The 18462-nt window shown below is 43.5% G+C and overlaps 2 protein-coding genes across 2 annotated transcripts in view; both read right to left on the reverse strand.

Annotated features, from left to right (window-relative positions):
- citb (citron rho-interacting serine/threonine kinase b) overlaps nt 1-18462 on the reverse strand; it is a gene marked incomplete at its 5' end in the record, with an annotated part of 63629 nt that overhangs the window by 14477 nt on the left and 30690 nt on the right. Inside the window, 15 exons of the mRNA XM_084055522.1 lie at nt 17-61; nt 603-772; nt 1539-1643; nt 2059-2147; nt 3012-3192; nt 3720-3914; nt 5031-5054; nt 5294-5458; nt 5762-6017; nt 6501-6623; nt 10328-10468; nt 11105-11209; nt 11336-11471; nt 13840-14033; nt 17173-17370. Coding sequence (XP_083911648.1) covers nt 17-61; nt 603-772; nt 1539-1643; nt 2059-2147; nt 3012-3192; nt 3720-3914; nt 5031-5054; nt 5294-5458; nt 5762-6017; nt 6501-6623; nt 10328-10468; nt 11105-11209; nt 11336-11471; nt 13840-14033; nt 17173-17370 — 2127 coding nt within the window. The remainder of the gene's footprint in view (nt 1-16; nt 62-602; nt 773-1538; nt 1644-2058; nt 2148-3011; nt 3193-3719; nt 3915-5030; nt 5055-5293; nt 5459-5761; nt 6018-6500; nt 6624-10327; nt 10469-11104; nt 11210-11335; nt 11472-13839; nt 14034-17172; nt 17371-18462) is intronic.
- Nucleotides 7612-8235, reverse strand: LOC311043200 (phosphatidylinositol-glycan biosynthesis class X protein-like; the record flags this gene model as incomplete). Its single annotated transcript, XM_084054381.1, has 1 exon — nt 7612-8235. The coding sequence occupies one exon, from the start codon at nt 8233-8235 to the stop codon at nt 7612-7614; it is 624 nt and encodes a 207-aa protein (XP_083910507.1).

An 18462-nucleotide genomic window follows, 5' to 3' on the forward strand; every position in this document is an offset into this window, starting at 1 on the left:
CGTTGTAACTCTTTACCTGGACCAGGGGAGACAGAAGCATTTGTCTTTTGGACACAGCAGCCTATGTGCACAATGAAACCCCATGGAATGGGTAAATCAACACAACATACCCATATACCGGACATACATAGTGGCATGATGGAAAAAGCAACAAACAGTTGTGAGAAAGAGAGTCAGAAAGAGAGAGAGAGAGAGAGAGAGAGAGAGAGAGAGAGAGAGAGAGAGAGAATGAGTGAGAGAGAGAGAGAGAGAGGGAGAGAGAGAGAGAGAGGGGGGGGGACAATTAATGACACATATAAGTGAAATCAGAGAGGAGCAGGGGGGAGTTCATTCATATAAACACAACGGCAACGTTATGCCTTAATAAAATCAATGTCTGAGAAAATGGAAGCTACTGTATATGCATCTATAGAATGGCTCATGAATAATCCCTCTACAGAATGGCTCATGAATAACCCGCACACAGTAAAACTGTTACAGCCAGGGCCATACAGCCAAGAAGACAGTAACGTATGACTGCGGTCATAACCCCATAATGATTTGTGTCGGCAGACCTTCCAGGATGGGGGAGAGAGCGCTAATAGTCCCCCAGAGGTACTCACTGCGTCTGCCTCTGCCTTCTCCCGAGCGGTACGCCCCCCTGCCACCACAGACTCCATGACAGCCACCCAGCGCTGTTTGTCGGGGAAGCTGGGGGCCATGAAGTAGAGGGCCTGACTGGGCCAGCAGGGTGCGTGAGAGAAGGACTCCAGTTTCAGCACGTATGGGACATCTGAGCAAAGAAAGAAAGGGCCAATGGAGGGAGGTCACTATGAAGGTGTCTGATGCTATGGTTGTACGTGGTTTCAACCATCGGAATAGTTTTAATTTATCAGCATTACACAAATGTCTCTAGAATCTGTACTGCTGTACAGGGCTGAAACGTGGAGGCTCACAGTACAGAAGGATTGATTGATTGAAACCTTTATTTACTCTCGAAAAGAGCATTGAGGTTTACCCTCATTTGTAATGCTGTCGAGATTACATACACACAAAAAATCAACAAGTAAGGCACATACAGATATAAAACACAGAAACAACAAAAATAAAACCATAACAGAACATTTGTAAGTTAAAAACAATTACATGGTGAGGTAGGGAGATTTAAGAGCATGTGATTAAATTGTCCATAGGATATTGTCCTTAGGAAGAGGCCCGTCTACACAAGAACGCTACAAAATACACTTGATTTCACATGGGAGGACCATATCACGGGTCACGGACAAAGTCAGAGAGAGAAGGATAAGGCTGGCTGGGCACTGTGTTAGGCACCTGGAACTGATGGTGAGCCCACTGACACTGTGGGAGGCAACCCAAGGCTCAGCTAGGAGGGGAAGGGGGGCACACACCACCTACGTGGAAGGCGGCGATACAGGAGTCCCGAGTTGGTGTCGGCTAGTACCCTTGCATCACTCTCAGTTCGCAATGTTTCGCAATGTTTAATACAGAACACGTCCACCACAGACGTTGAAGGCTGGTTGGTCAAAGACATTTTGTACCTGACTTGGCGATGTTGGGTAGCTCAGTCGCTCCCACTGCCCCGTGAACCATCACCTCTCCATCTGACGGACACAGGTCAAATTCTTCCAGTGGCTTCACTGAGTCTAAAAGAGTGGTAAAAACGTTACTTTATCACAGACTGATCCCAATATATGAGCAATATAACCCACAGAAGTACTGTAAATACAAATATCATGCAAGTACTTCATTTCTCCCTAATAGTACTTAGAGGGGAGTAACAGCAGAGTGTAAGTACAAAGTGTACAATGTAATTAATGTTGCCATGCAGATGGATGCACTAACTCAAAAAGCCTTTAGGTTGTGGTATTAAACCCAAACCAAACTGTCACTTTAGACAACAGAACCCTGAGGGTTCACTGTGTCACTTAAGATGCCCTAATTAAGGGGCTTGGCTGAAACATTGGAGTTGTTTAATCATCTTTTCTGCCTGTACAGTACAATGTAATTGTTTGTACTTCCACTGTGTTGCACATGTGTGAAAATGCAGAAGAGAGCAACCTTCTCTCGGCTCTATCTCGTAGACGGACACTTTAGTCCCATCCAGGACCACATATTTCCTCTCCCAGCCCTGGCCTCGCTTCCCATTCCTGCAAGCACACAACTATATTACAGGAGCAAAATAAACAGTTCACTGTATTTGCCTAGTAACCTACAATTTAAATTGTCAAGGCATGTGTCACAGATTCCAATACAAACGTTTCCTGCTCATACAGGAAACCTTGTATGTCTAATGCCGTTATTATTTAGTCACAAGCGCTTGTTAATACCTTAATTTCATTGTTTAAACATTTATGAAACCCACAGACAGACTCAAAGGGGAATTTCACTTTAAAACACTTCTGGACTAATTTTAACGTCTCCTCTGGCTTTTGTGTCCACCCCAGACAGTTGCTTGATTCAATATTTGGATATGATATTCTTTAGATCAGACACACATCCCTATATAAACCCATTGAATTCAAACTCCATTTTAACCATGTTAGACTCATTCATTGATAACCTGTTAGACTGATTCTGGTGACATTGTCCTTCTAATGTGCGAGGGACCAGAACTAGGGACCTGTGTTTTCAATGAGTCTAACAATGATTTTGAAGTTCATGGACTAAACTTTTATCAAATATTGAAATGTTGAATCAACCAACTTAAAAACTGTCTGGGATGCACACAAAAGCCAGAGTATATGTTCTAAATGAACCCTGAAGTGTTTTAAAGTTGAATAGCCCTTTAATCACTTTCACATAAAATAAATATTAGATCTACGAGCTACGAGCTTGTAGAGCGGCTATTTTGTTACTTTTGCGCAACACTCTTGTATGACAAAGTATAGGGCGTTAAAATAATTAAGAAAACACAAAAGGTTGAAATATGGAGATCAGGTTGCGAAAGATTATGAAAGTGCAAGTAGAAGTCCAATTGCATTCCACCTAACAGTAGCTAAAGTCCAACTAACCTGGGCTGTTTCATCCACCCCTCCAGGCGCATGTGTCCGCTGGCCTCTTTGAGTTGCTGGCTAGGGGAGCTGCCTTTGTCCCGACACGGACCCTCGATCACGTGCAGGGCACAGTCGCTGGAGAACCCACAGGTGGCTGGAAGGCAGGGCGAGCATTTCGGATGGCACAACGCGTGACATTCTGGCAGAGAGAAAGCACCTGTTAATGACTTAACAGCCACTCCATGGTTTCTGGCATTTCTCCCCGAAAGCACTCCTTTTTCAATTTGAAATATGGGATCTGTGATGTTTTGGAAGTGGCACAAATTTATGGAGAGGTGGTGGTGGTGGGGGGGGGGTGTCAGGAAATAACAGCAAGAAACTGATGAGAAACCCTGATTGCACAGCATTACAAGGCATTTCAGAATGAGGTAATTTTTTTTGGCCATGAAATTACTCGTGAAAAGCAAGTGACAATGAACAGGGCTATGGCTCCCTACTGTAGGTCTACACAGTACAATCCTCAGTGTTAACTCTATGAGTGTATGGATCCTTGAGGGTCCATAATGTTAACATATTAAGACCGGGAACACATCTGCTATTCTTTTCAAAAATAGCAGATCTACAAGCTCATAGCGCAGCACCGATGCGTTCCCGGTCTTAATGGATTCAATTAACACAGGATTTTACTGTTTAGGTTTATGACTTTCAAGGACAGTATAAACTTACCAAGACATGTGGCGGCTTGGCGGCCAAAGTGCACGGTGTCCAGACAGACAGTACACTTGGCAGCTCTCATGTTGAGTCCCACTGTGAAGCGGTGAGGGGTGTTGTGGTGGCCCCTCTCTCTCTCTCTATCTCTCTCCCCCCTGTCTCTGTCTCTCTCTCGGTCTTTCTGACTGTCCTTCATACGGCGACTGTACTCTGGATACAGTCAGAAACACAGTGAGTGCAGTAAAAACAGACAAAACCACATTTGCAAGTTTCTGTGCACCATGCGATTAGAAAGAAAACTCAAACTAAAAGTAAAAAAAACTCAAACTCATAGTAGCAGCTATGCAGCTACTAGAGAAAAGCATTCAACATAATAAAACTAATAAGTCTTAAAATGTTGAGTAAAGGGGAAGTAGCAGGAGAAAAAAAGCAAAGATAAAAAATAATAGGGTTAGTTTGTATCAATCCCTTTGATTACAAAGGTCCACTGCTCATCCTTAAAAGCACTATCCAGTCAAAATGATCTTTTCCACACCATTAAGTCCAGTGTGAGAAATGTCAGCTGAGTCAAAGCTGAGTCATCAAAAGTGCGATGAGCAAGGCCTGGTCATTGTCCTCTCAGGGTGACCCTCCAGAGGGCACTTTGAGCTGATGTCTCTGGACACTGCTTCAGCGGACCTGAACTGATAACTGATGAGTAACAGACTTGGAACTCGATTCATCTCCATGCCAAATATATTAGTTCCATTTGCACTTGAAAGGCCTTATGGCTGTATGAGAATTATCGGGCATGAAGCACAAATGCCCTATTTTACCTTTGGCAGGACGTTTGGTTTAAAAAAACATGCTTGACTGATGTTACGGTAACCTTCACTATTTTGTACCAGAAAACAGAATGCCTGGATGTTACCTTTAAGGTGTGACTCATGCAACCAGTGCCGGAATGTGAGTTTAAAAGGCATTGCAGATTGTACCAGGCATACACCCCTGTCAGTGTATGAGGTGGAACTGAAGGGGAGGGGGGGCAGGGTTCTAGGAGGTCAAGGTGCAGGGTCGTGCTGAGTTAATCAGATTGGGAGCTTTGGCATCCAAGATAAAAATGCAAATCGCTTCAGATTTCTAAAGCTTTGCACTGGGGAAGAGGAAAAGGTCCATGTGACGTTCGGACACGCAGTTTGGAGAACACAGCCTCATCTCACCAGTCCTGCTGACATTTGATAAGAGTGCAGAGCTTTTTAAAAATCTGGCCTCTTTGAAAGGATAATGGAATGAGATGAGGAACCAAACCGTGGGGGGGGGGCTATGAGATACTGCAGGACGACTTACTTTCAAATGTGACCCTCCTTCTCTCTGAAAGGTGCGTGAAAGAAAAACCATGATAAGAGATCTACTGTTTTTACCAGTGTGTGTGTGTGTGTGTGTGTGTGTGTGTGTGTGTGTGTGTGTGTGTGTGTGTGTGTGTGTGTGTGTGTGTGTGTGTGTGCGCGTGCGTGGCGTGCGTTACTGTGTGTGCGCGTGCGTGGCGTGCGTTACTGTGTGTTGAACAGACAGACATCTGCCTCATACCTCATTGATTTCGTTCCACTCACCCTCGGGGGTAGCGGCGTCCTTCCTGCGTGCAGAGCTGGAAGGGGCCAGGCTGCTGGGCCCTTGTTGGTGGTGCTCTGGAGACTTCATGGAGGACATCATCATCTGCTGCCGTGCTGTGACTTGAGCAGCCGGATTACCATGCTCCGGTGCTTTGTACTGGACCGCTAGGTACATACGGGTGGGTGATAAGCATGCGGTAACACAATATAAACGTAACATAACACAACATAATGTAACATTATATAACATTATATAACATTCATCATCGGCATCGCAGTCTCGGAAGACCATAGATTTCTTGTGCCTGGGAGCTAGGTTTTATCGCAGCGTCTGCTGTGGCTGAGAAGACCAATGCGTGAGAGCCAGACTCGGCCGCAGATGTCACATAACGGAATGGAACGGAGCGGAGTGGAGCGGAATGGAACAACACAACAGCAACATAACAAAAGTAGATGACTGGGTCTCACCTTCCTCTCTCAGAGAGCGTAGCTCCATCCTCATTTTCTGCAGCGCATCCTCCAGCTCAGAGCAGCGGCTGCGCTCCTTGTCCAGCGCTACCTTCAAGTCGCTGTACTGCAGTGGCACGGGCTGGGCCGAAGTTACAGGAGGACTCTGACCCTGACTCTGACCTTGTCCCTGACCCTGACCCTGACCCTGTCCCTGAGCCTGAGCCTGGGCAGCCATGGCAGCCAGCAGGTCCTCTCTACGACGTCCAAATAGACCCTGTAGCACACATACAAGACATACGCACATATGGGTGTATGTGTGGGTGTGTGTGCGTGTGCGTGTGCGTGTGCGTGTGCGTGTGTGTGTGTGTGTGTGTGTGTGTGTGTGTGTGTGAGTGTGTGTGTGGGTGTGTACGCGTGCGTGCGTGCGTGCGTGCGTGCGTGCGTGCGTGCGTGCGTGCGTGCGTGCGTGCGAGCGTGCGTGTCGAGATCAATGTTTAAAATATGAGATTACATAACATTTCTTCCACCAGTCATTTATGTAACTAAAAAGGTTCATTAAAACATAGATTCTTTAGACCCACGCTCTCAAACACATGGAAAGTTCATTTCCATGATTAACTGCTATCCATGGTAACATAGAGGTAGTGTGATCTACTGGAACTAATTCTTCCATAGAAATACAACTCTAGCCTCATGACAGGACATCAGAGAAAACTGTAGGCAGTTGTTGGCAGATACGTTAGACGTTATGTCTGACCTTCTTCTTCTTGGAGCCGCCATGGTCCACCCTGGCTTGGAGGAAGTCTATGAGCTTGGTCTGCTGGGTGATGGTCCCCTCCATCTTCACCTTCTCATGGGAGAACACAGCCTGCAGGTGGAGCTAAATGAACATTACTAACGCCATGAATCTCTCCTCGTGTACTTTACTAACACAGAGTAGAGCAGTAGAGACAGGGAGACAGACAGACAGAGAAAATGGGAGAGAAGGAAGATGAAGAGAGACAGACAGTGACTGTGTCTGTGTGTCTGTGTGTGTGTGTGTGTGTGTGTGTGTGTGTGTGTGTGTGTGTGTGTGTGTGTGTGTCTGTGTGTCTGTGTGTCTGTGTGTCTGTGTGTGTGTGTGTGTGCGTGCGTGCGTGCGTGCGTGCGTGCGTGCGTGCGTGCGTGCGTGCGTGCGTGCGTGCGTGCGTGCGTGCGTGCGTGCGTGCGTGCGTGCGTTGCATGTTGTGTACATATTGTAGGCTTGCATTTTGTATGCGTGCATTCTACCAGCACAACGTATTGTCATTATATGCATATGAATGAGGTACATAGGATATCTTTTTATATAATTGCTGACTTACCGTACTTAAATGTGCTATTTTATACTGTACAGTATATACACATTTTATCTTGCATGTTTACAGACAACCCCGCCCACACACATTTTGAGTATAAAAGGCAAGAGATAAGCTGTGAGCACTGCGCTACGTTCTTCAGTTGGCACTGCAGCAACTCCTGAACCAGTAAAGCCACTTTACTGGTTCAACCGACTCACTATTGTGTATTCTACGGTACGCATTATTTCTGGTGGGTAAATGTCACATACTGTATTAGCAATGCAATTTGTCAGTAATGTAGGCATTCTAATTTGTGTACCATTGTGCATTGTAGCATTACGTAGTTTGTCTGGTTATGCAATACCCGTACCCATTGTCAGAGTACCCATCTGTCTGCCTGTGTCCCTTTTATGCCCATATATGGAGATCTCAGCATCTGTCTGTGTCCCTTTTATGCCCATTTATGGAGTTCCTTGTGAGTCCAGTCCAGTCTATGATGTCAGTGCTATGACATCAGTGTACACTCCCTAGGGTCCTCTGCGTTGTTGTTTAAAAAGTTCCATGTTTCAAGATTGATTTTGAGAGAGCCACACAGCACGTCAGCGTAACTACAAGGGTTCCAGCACATACAAATATCATCAAAGACCCATCACCAACCGGAATATGGCAGCTTGCATGGGTCTGTTGCTGAAATTGGAGCTGAACCCACTGACATATGCTGGCGTTGTCAGCAGTGCACGGGGCTTCCATGATAGCATGAGGGGACAATAAGTGACTAAGCTGTGCACATGTGTCCGTACGCAGCAACAGCTCTGGGAGTTTTAAATGGACTAGAACAAACTGGTCACCGTCATAAGATGGTTCATGGTAGCGAACAAGGATTGGAACGACTGCTTTAAGAAGTGTGGGATTCTGTTCATTCAGAGGGGGATACACGAATGCAACAAATCCCACAGCCTTGTGACTAGGAGCCTCCAGGTCAATGGTTGAATCTAGGAGTACCTCCAAGTCACTATGATCCCTCAGTGATGACAGTTCATATGGATCAACATAAACGCCTCTCGGCCATCTATGAATCAGCAGAACCTTGAGACCAGTAGGAACATCACGACCAAACTCAACAGTGGTTACGAGCTCCCTGTGGAATCCTCTTTTATTGAGCACCATTGACATTGAGGTGGACAAAAGCCACGGTTTAAGAATGTCACAAATGTCATCCTTTCCAGCTGAAAACATCGCTAAATACGTCAATATAGTTAAGAATACAAAATACATGAGAGTCCTAATAGTTAGCAAATAGTTGACAAATTAATTAATAACCGACAATGCATAACTTCAACTTTAGAATTGTTTTGCGACTGAAGATATGAGGGAATATGATCATTTTATACATATATTAACCTTAGAGGACAAGTTACGCTGTTATACCTCTGCAACCTTATGTATGAGTAGTGTATACTGTATCTGTTATAAGATAAGAGAAGCTAGTCTATGACATTGGTCATCTCCTATGACGTCAGCACCGTGACGTTAATCATCTCCATATTTAGGCATAAACCAAGGACAGACACACATACTGTAGATTTGAGACAGACAGACAGACAGACAGACGGATACTGATTTGAAATGGAAATACCTCGGGAATACATGGTTACTACTGCCAAAACTGAGATTTGTATATAATACTGTGATTTTGATATATTGTTATTATTTCTTGTCATATTGATCCAAACAAGTTGGCAGTAAACAACCTGGACCTAGCACTGCTAGGATCCTGATGAGAGTGCGTAAACACAAGCACATCACACCCATCCTCCACTCACTGCACTGACTTCCCATCTCCTCCTGGACAGAATACAAGATCTCCCTGTTAACCCATCAATGCATCCACGGTAAAGCCCCCCTTACCTTAAGGAACTGCTCGAGCCACAAACCTTCACTCGCAACCTCCGCTCTGGAAACACTAACCGCCTCCTAGTCCCCCCCACCAAGCTCTGCACCATAGGCAACCGCCGACCGAGCCTTCTGCTCAGCCGCCCCTCGACTGTAGAACTCACTCCCGGACAAGCTAAGGGCTCCACAGTCTGTTGATGCTTTCAAGAGAGGACTAAAGAGTTTCCTTTTTAATAAAGCACTCGGTTAGCTATTCTGGTTTTACCCCCTAGGTTTTCTTTGCCTTCTCCTTTTTTAATTTATTAAATTTTTTAAACCTTTTTTTAAACCTCCATTTATAGATTGTTTTTATGCAAATGTTCTTTTTATTCTGTACTGTAGCACTCTGAGATTTGCTTCAAATGTAAAGTGCAATATAAATTAAGTGTATTATTATAACCAAATAAAGCCACTGAGGACCAGCCGACTCACTATTAGTCCAGGGGCCAAGCAATATTTTGGTACCACCTAAGGTGACCGTAAAGTTTTTGTATTTTTGTCTTCCTACATGTGTCTAGTTTATATTTTGGTATGATAACCCTTCCAATCTTGTAGCTTAATGGCAGTTATCACTACCTACCGGCTAATGTATCCAGTAGGAGACACAAAGTAGAATCTTTGTGTCTCCTACCGGAAATACACCCGGGAATCAAATTATTGCGACAAAAAACAAAATATATCCATGTATTCAAGGCTTCATGGGGTGTGCAATTGATAGAAAATAAGTCATTTTTTGGGTGAACTCCTCCTTTAAGTTTCCCAGGGGGACTCTCTACCCATTCAGCTATGACCACCCTAGACCGAAGGAGGGTCAACTTTTACAAGCTTATGGAAAGCAGTCTTTTTGCATACACCAAAAATCTGAGAAGTTATCAATTGCACACCCCATGAAGCCTTGAATACATGGATATATTTTGTTTTTTGTCGCAATAATTTGATGCCTGGGTGTATTTCCGGTAGGAGACACAAAGATTCTACTTTGTGTCTCCTACCGGATACATTAGCCGGTAGGTAGTGATAACTGCCATTAAGCTACAAGATTGGAAGGGTTATCATACCAAAATATAAACTAGAGACATGTAGGAAGACAAAAATACAAAAACTTTACGGTCACCTTAGGTGGTACCAATTTGTGAAAATATCAGTGTTGGCCCCTGGACTATATTGTGAGTTTTCCATTTATCGTTAGAATAAATCATTTCTCAAATGTCACATTTCAAATCAGCTTGCACTCTATGGTTTTAACACATGCAATACAGTACATGTATGTGCTTGACCTGCACCTCTGTACATTGCATACAATGGGAGTGTAATAAATATAAAGTAGCAGTACCTGGATGTTCTCCAGCTGGTACTCCAAGTCCGTCCTCTCAGTTTTCAGTAAGTCCGTCTGGTCAAGAGCATCCTGCAGACCCTGGGTCAGTCGGAAGATGTGGGTCTTCTGAGCATCCATCTGCTGCTGTAGCTTCCCTTGCTTTGAGGGGACATAAAAACGTGGGGTGGTGAGAGGAGAGATGTGTGAATGTTAACAGAGGTGTACTGTAGTGCTGATGACTCAAGGAAGTGTCCACTGTGAAGTCAATCAGATGAGTGGTTCTCCAGAGGCCACCGGCTCTGAACCGGCACGTGGGTATGGGCATGCGCTAGTACAAATAAAGGCAAAAATACCATGAAAAATAGTCCTCGAAAATATTGTGAAAGTGCTTATGGCATCGTTTAGATGTTATGAATGGACCTACAGTATATAGTTGATGCTATAAGACTGTAAACATATCCTACTGCTGGAACCATGTTAAGTCATTGATACAGTAAATGACTTAAGCTCTAAGTCTATGTACTTACTGTATGTACATATACTTACAGTGAGTGAGCAGTTAGTGGTTCAATGCCTTGCTCAAGAGCCTTTCAAAAGGCCCATGCCTATGGATCTATTGGCTGTTGTGTGGATCAAACCTAATGTATGGCCTTTTAATTCCAGCAGGGTAAAAGCATCATCAAAAATACCCAACATGTACACCTGACCTCATGCCAAAAGGAACTCACGTTGGCTATTCTTTCAGCCTTTTGTCATTTACCCACAAGTCTTACAGTATGTCTGTAGAGAACGTACCTCATCCAGCAGCCTCTGTTTCAGCTCCCTCTCACTCTCCAACTTTTGCTGCAGACTGTGGGCATTCATCTCCAGCATGGCATGCTTCTTCTCTAGGTCGTTCAGCTGGAGGGTAGAGAGAGGAGAGAGGTGAGAGTGGAGAGGAAAAATCTGTGATCTGCTCACTAGACAATGCTAAATACTGAATGTAGATTTGGTGCAGGGAGGTACGCAGTGGTAAAAAAGCCTCACAGTGTCAGAGAGGCCCTCTGCTTTGAGTTTCTGATCTTTGAGAACTTGCTGTAGGGCTTGGATCTCTGCTTTGTGCTCCTTCACTGCTAGCTCCACAGCCTGGCGAGATTCTGAGTTCCGCTGGTCCGCACGAAGCCTGGCGGACGAGAGCAGGAAGAACGTGAATTCAACTGGAACTGCCCTGTTTTAACTGCAGTCATGTGTGTGTGTGTGTGTGTGTGTGTGTGTGTGTGTGTGTGTGTGTGTGTGTGTGTGTGTGTGTGTGTGTGTGTGTGTGTGTGTGTGTGTGTGTGTGTGTGTGTGTGTGTGTGTGTGTGTGCGTGTGTGTGTGTGATGAGAACATAAAAAATACATTTGTTTAATGCAGTCTGCATGCACTCTGCATTTCAAATGTCAGGACCGTAATGATCTACAACCACAATAATAAAAATAATAATAATACATCAAACTTATATAGGGCCTTTCATAGTAGATAGTACCCAATAAACCCATAAACAACTTTATTAGGAGAGACATTGTTAAAAGGCTAAGAATTGAGCAAAGAGAAAAACATTAAGCTAAGACTGAAAAGGTGGGTTTTGAGGGAGGTTTTGAACACGGCAAAGGTGACATGGGAGTGGGTTCCAAAGGGAGGGGGCTGTAACTGAAAAAGCCCCGTCACCCCAGGTGCGTTTGTTTGTTTTTTGGGTGATTTCCAGGAGGTTGGCATTACCAGACCTGAGGGAGCGGGAGGGGACGTGGCGTTGGAGGAGGTCAGAGAGGTAGCGGGGAGCCTGGTTGTTGAGGGCCGAGCATTGAGAAGCAGTGATCAAGTGAAGGAGGGAGCCATATAAATGGACCCTCTTGTCGTCAGATTGGGCTGTGACTGGTGTGTATTAAATTGTGGCTGATTAGAAACACTTATTCAATCAGCAGACTGACAGCTGATTACAGCTGAGGCGTATGACTCCCATGTCCCTAATGAACGCAATGCTTCATTAAATTTCACAAGTTATTATTATCAAGGTACTAACCTGTAATGTGGTAAATAAAAGGTAAATGGTGCATTTATGTTGTGGCTTTCTCCAAAGCACTTTACAATGTGCATTACTTTCACTCATTCACACATCTACAAGCTTGTGAACTTCTTTTTTTAATGGAATTTCTTAAATGTATGATACATTCATTACATTCTCTTGAAAAAATACTTTTTCTTTTCAAAGTCTTTTGAAATAAAAGAAAAAATAACATGGGTCCACAACCCAAACATGGGTCCTGAGACTCACGACCCAGTGTTTGGGAAGGGAAACACTATAGTAGAGTAGTAATCTAGTTTAGCCTAGAGTTGACTCTTTAAACTCTGTAGCCGTGTGAGTAAGTGTGTGTACAGTATATGCGTGAGTGTCATAGATATTAATATCTATAGATATTAGAGATTCAGATATAAATAGGTCTTTGCTTATGACCCTACTTCCATGTTCACAGCCACCTACTATTGTGGGGGACCTGATGATGCTTATTGTTGCTATGGATACCATATAACCAACGCAACTTCAAAGGTGTTACTCCCCATGGAACGATTACATTCCTCTTCCATTTTTGACACGGAAGCACGAATGCTGAATGTTAATGTTATACAAGACCTCTTTCCCTCTGAACATTTCAGAATGTTCACATCTCGTACTGTTTATTTAAATGTTTATATAATCAAGTTTCATTCCTTTTTTCTAGATTTTCAGGCCAAAAATCTAGGTTAAAATATATGGGCATGTTACGTTTGCGATGTCCGCCCACGGTTCACCGTCCACCATCCACCCACAAGGCAATCTAATATAACATTATACATTTATACAATTATTTCTCTCTCCCTCTCTCTCACACACTTTTGTTTTTCTCAGAAAAGCCTCATGTGTTGAAAATTTAAATGTCTGCTATACATTTAGCAATGCATCTGGTTTGTCCAATGTAATTATGATGTCATATAATAAATCAATTAATCAATCGACTGACTGACCGTCAGTGGCGTAAAGTAAATAGTACAGTAAGTACATTTACTCAAGTACTGTACTTAAGTACAATTTTGAGGTATTTTACTTTACTGGAGTATTTCCAATTTTATATATAATTTTATAAGCATATATAAATTATTATATCATAAAACATACATTAACCACTTTAGCCCTATTTTATACATAGGCTATTTGAAAATAGCCGATCTACAAGCTCGCGACGTGTCGCGGCGCGTTGTGAGCTTGTAGATCTGCCATTTTCAGACATTTTAGTACTTTTACTTTTGGTACTTTAAGTACATTTTGATACCAATACTTTTGTACTTTTACGCAAGTACATTTTCAATTCTTGACTTTTACTTGTAACAGAGTATTTCTACAATGCAGTATTGATATGTGAAATGTGAGAAATGCGAGTACTTTTTCCACCACTGACTGACCGTCCGTCCGTCCCACCAATAGATTTAAAAATTGATTGACAGATCAATCAATCTGTCCTGAGTGAGTGTCTCTCACCTGTTCTGTTTCTCTGTGTCCAGCAGCCTCTGGACCTCCCTGGTCCTCCTCTCAGCCTGACTCTTCTCGTCCTCCAGCGCTGACCTCCAGGCCTCCCACTGCCTCTCCTTCTCCAGCAGCTCATCGTTCAGGTTCTCCAGCTCCATCACCTGCTCCTCTAACATGGTGCACGTGGTCTTCAGGGTTTCTATGTTCTGCCATGCCACAGGACAGAGTTTTTCATGTCATTTAGTTAAGTTACTCTTAGTTTAGTTTGGATGTATTCCTCTTATGACAAATACACAACACAAACAGCTCGGACATATTACAAAACAAAGGACACATATACAAATAGAAACTCATACCTACACAGGACCACAAAATACAACATCTTATAGCTGCTGTTCGTTGTACATGCTATATGTTCGGTGCTTGACAATCTTGGGTGAATAGTTACACCAAAAATAAAACAGAGTAGGCTACAACTCCTCGTTAACACCTCCACTACCATAAGACCATGAGAAATAAAATAAAATAAAATAAAATAATGTCTAGTTAAGTGTAATTGTTTTAGTCATGGCCTAGTCTAATCTAGTATACTATAGTTACATTTAGTTCAGTTAAGCATAGTTGGGATTGGGTTAATTTAATCTATCTGCACAATGATAATAAAACAAATAACACACAAACCCTAATAACAGCATAAAAATGTTTCACACATCTGTGTTGGTACAACACAAAAACATGTGCTATAATTGCGGTAATACATTCATTTTCAGTCTCAACATCTCATGGTACAGCACTCCCTCTTGTGAATTAGTGTTCCAAAGGTTACATATCGGAGCGTGACAAATAAATCATGAGAAAATCCCCGGCGAGCATTTAGCGTCAAAACTATTTACACAGTTGATGCCTAATTCATACAGGTTGATGCTTTTAATCAAGGTGAAAAGTCATCCTCTTTCCAAATACAAATTGCATTCTGTGTGGATATGTTTCCGAAGAAAAAAACAAACGCCTGCGCCCTGCGGTATGTGAGGACCTTTAAAGACCTGTTTTATCAGTGGGAAGAAGACAAGCTGCCTAGTCATGTATTTCAGCTAAATGTTGTCCACCACATTTTTCATATCGCTTTAGTTAGATGAGAAAAGACATCTTGACAAAGCATGTTTCAAGATGGAAAGGATGCTTTTTTTATTGAAACAGACAAAGCCAGAAAACCTGATTTATACTTTGTGCGTACAACAGCGTTGTGCGCTGAAAACAGTAGTGCACAGTAGGGGATGGCAATTAGGAAGTGCCTCCAGCAAACATTTTAGGACAAAGCAGCGGGACTCTCTGTCATAAAGACACTTCTGTAGTATACATTCACTGCTATTAAGTCTCACGTCAACGCGCTGCTTTAGACAAAGCACACAAAGATAAAAATAGCCTGTTAGCCTGGTATACGGCAGCCCTTCTCTGAAGTCCAACGCATCCTCAGCAACCACACGACCTGGGAGTGATGGGGATGACACATCCCTCCCACACACGGGCGGGTCGGACGCACACACACGTGCACGCACGCATGTGCACACACACCGCATCCCTCCATGACTTCCAACCATAGCTGGTTACACAACCAACCGCCAGGACGGAAAGGCAGAGAGGGAGAGACAGACAGAGAGACCGAGAGAGACAGAGAGACAGACTGAGAGGGGGAGGGAAGACCAAGAGGGTGAGGGAGAGGGAGAGAGAGCGACAGACAGAGAGGGAGGGAGAGACAGAAGAGAGAGAGAGAGGTATACTGAACACCCACATATGCACCCACTTGCAGGGGCAGTGCACAGATGCACAAATCACACACATGAATGCACGGCACGCACACACACACACACACACGCACGTACACACACTCACACGCTCACACAGCTCCTTCTTTTTCTCACACTATCTATCTTCAGAGCTGCCTCCAGCATACATAACACTAGAATCTTCCAGGATTTAGACTTGACAGCATTGAGGAAAGGTGTTGTCTGGGTCACCTCAGACATTTAACATGGACATGTCACACATCTGTATGTGTGAAACACAACCTAGTACAGAGCTGCGGAGATATGAGAATAAGAGAAAAACTAATTGTAGACTAGAATGGAGATATGAGAATAAGAGAAAAACAAATTGTAGACTAGAATGGAGATATGATATATTATGTACTTGTTGAAACTGTTGTCTTTATGGTTATTCTGAAAAGATTCAGGTAGGACTCAGTTATGTTTAAGATTAGGCATTTGGGGTTGGGGTTAGCGGTTAGGGTTGGAGTAATGCCTGGTTTATACAGTACTTAGTTGCACGCTAGTGTCACACACCAAAACGGGTCACGCTGTGAGGTGTTGTGAGCTTGCAGATCTGCTCATTTCGGTGCACGATATACAAATGAAAAATAATAATTGGCTTATATAAAATGTTGATGTCTTTACAATTATAGTAATACAATACAAAAAAAAGCATATGTGTGTGTGGGTTATGTGTGAGGGTGAATGAACTTTTGCGTCACTAATTTCTTACGCCTGCTTATACCCATCAGGCTGGAACAGCCGAAGGAAAGGGATTATGTTTTCACTCGCGTGAGTCCGTCCGTCCATCTGTCTGTCTGTCTATTAACGGTTAATCTCAGGCACCGCTGGACTGATCAGCATAATACTTTGTGCGAAGCGAAATTGCAAGCCGATATTTGCAAAAACGTTTTGCTACTACTCCTATAGATTTTGTCCAAAACTCACACAAATCGGTACACATTATCTCTGTAGTCATGTAATCAAGACAGATCTGTCAGATGTTTCATATATCGTTATTATATATTTTTTGGCTGAAAGCAGCCCAGACAGCGAATGGCGAGGATGTTACGATGCTCGTACGAAGGGAGGCACAAAAGCTACTGATTTACGTCAAACACACATTTGAACAAATCATCACAGCGTCATTCCAGGGACACCCTGCCCTCACAGTCATTGTAGAATACTCCCTGAGTATCTGCACCCCAAGGAGTGCACTTTTCTAGTTAATACATGGTTCTGCAAAATAGCTGATCTACAAACTTACATCGGTGTAGATCTGCTAGTTTTGGTGCGTGACACAACTAAGTACGAATCAAGCTTTATATTACTGTTTATTAGTGTTTTTGTGTGATTTAGGAAAGTTTCTATAATGTAAGTAAAGGACACTGGATCGAGACATTAAATGAGTCAGCATTTAAAGCTCATAACGTGTCACATTGAGAAGCGTTGTGACCTCCTTCTTTTTTTTTCGTGATTAGGGCCTAAATGGTTTTTAATTCCCAAAACCCAAAAAGTAGGAACCCCCTGACTCAAACACCTGTTTCTGGTTGTTCATGTGCATCTCACGGTCGGCCACCTCCCGACGCAGACGATCCACATCCTGGCTGAGCTGTAGCCGGTCCTCACTCTCATCCGTGGCTTCATCCAGCTGCTTGGACAGGTAGAAGTTCTGCCGATTGAGCTCAGCGTTTTCCTGGGTCAGCGTGGTCAGCTGCTCCTCCAGGTCTGTGATCACCTGCAGTAGAGTCATCAACATTTACCTGGACAGACTGATTCATAAAAGGTGATGTAACAACTTAATTTGAAATGTTTATTAATGGTATATTATTTAGGGCCCAAGCACTGCACCAGTGCGAAGCCCTATTGAAATTGCAAAGATTATTAGGGCCCGAGAACTGCACCAGTGCGAAGCTAAATTGCAAAGAAACTGCGTTTTTGAGGGCCTAAACGTACTCATAAAGTTGTGCAACTTTGCACACACATCACGAGTGGCGAAACATTTTCGGATTATTCGGATAATACCGCCTCCTACAAAATGTCAACGTTGAAGCCCCACAATACGGTTTAACTTACAGTACATGTATTAAAATTGGTAGACACCTGTATCATGTCCCGAATTACAAAAAAGTCTCTTGTATGTTAGTTACATATATTTGCCGTACAGACTTGTGTGTCACGTCACTTGATTCGATTGAGACTGAGAGTCCTTGTCCTTCATTGGAGTTACTTAGCTCTGCTCCCTGTTCTGATTGGTCAATATTTGCTCCTAACGTGGACAGAGGTGCGAGGGCCCGGTCATCGCTGCTTGCAGCTTTAATATTATTATTATATACTGTATAGCACATTGTGATTCACAGAGTGGATCCCAGCGTGTTGACAAGCTACGCCACACAGTCTCAGATCTAGCACAGCTCGGATCAAAAACGATTCATTATGCTAATCATCTTATAATGACATCCAGGCTACATATATCACTCAAACAAGCATCCACATCTCAGCGAGGGCAGAGCAGGGATCAGGCTAATCAATTCATCAGCGCCATTCTCTTCTTCTAATCAGCTAAGGCTCTTGTGTGCACATAATGTATGGAAATGAGGGTTAGAGAGGCTGATGAAGCTGGCAGTTAAAGAGATGGTTGTTCCCTGGCTCCCATGGGAACCAGTGTAGCGAGCGGAATTAAGCCTAATTTATGGTCTGTCGCGCGATGGTGTCGCGCGACGAAGTATGAATCGGGCTCTATATACAGTACAAGGCAGCAGGAGGAGGGAATGGAGGCAAAGCTTTTAAGTACGTAAATTAGCTGTCTCTTCTCCGCTGAGCCGGTGCA

This window comes from Gymnoscopelus microlampas (genome assembly GCF_963454915.1).
Source record: "Gymnoscopelus microlampas genome assembly, chromosome: 4".
Taxonomy (NCBI): domain Eukaryota; kingdom Metazoa; phylum Chordata; class Actinopteri; order Myctophiformes; family Myctophidae; genus Gymnoscopelus; species Gymnoscopelus microlampas.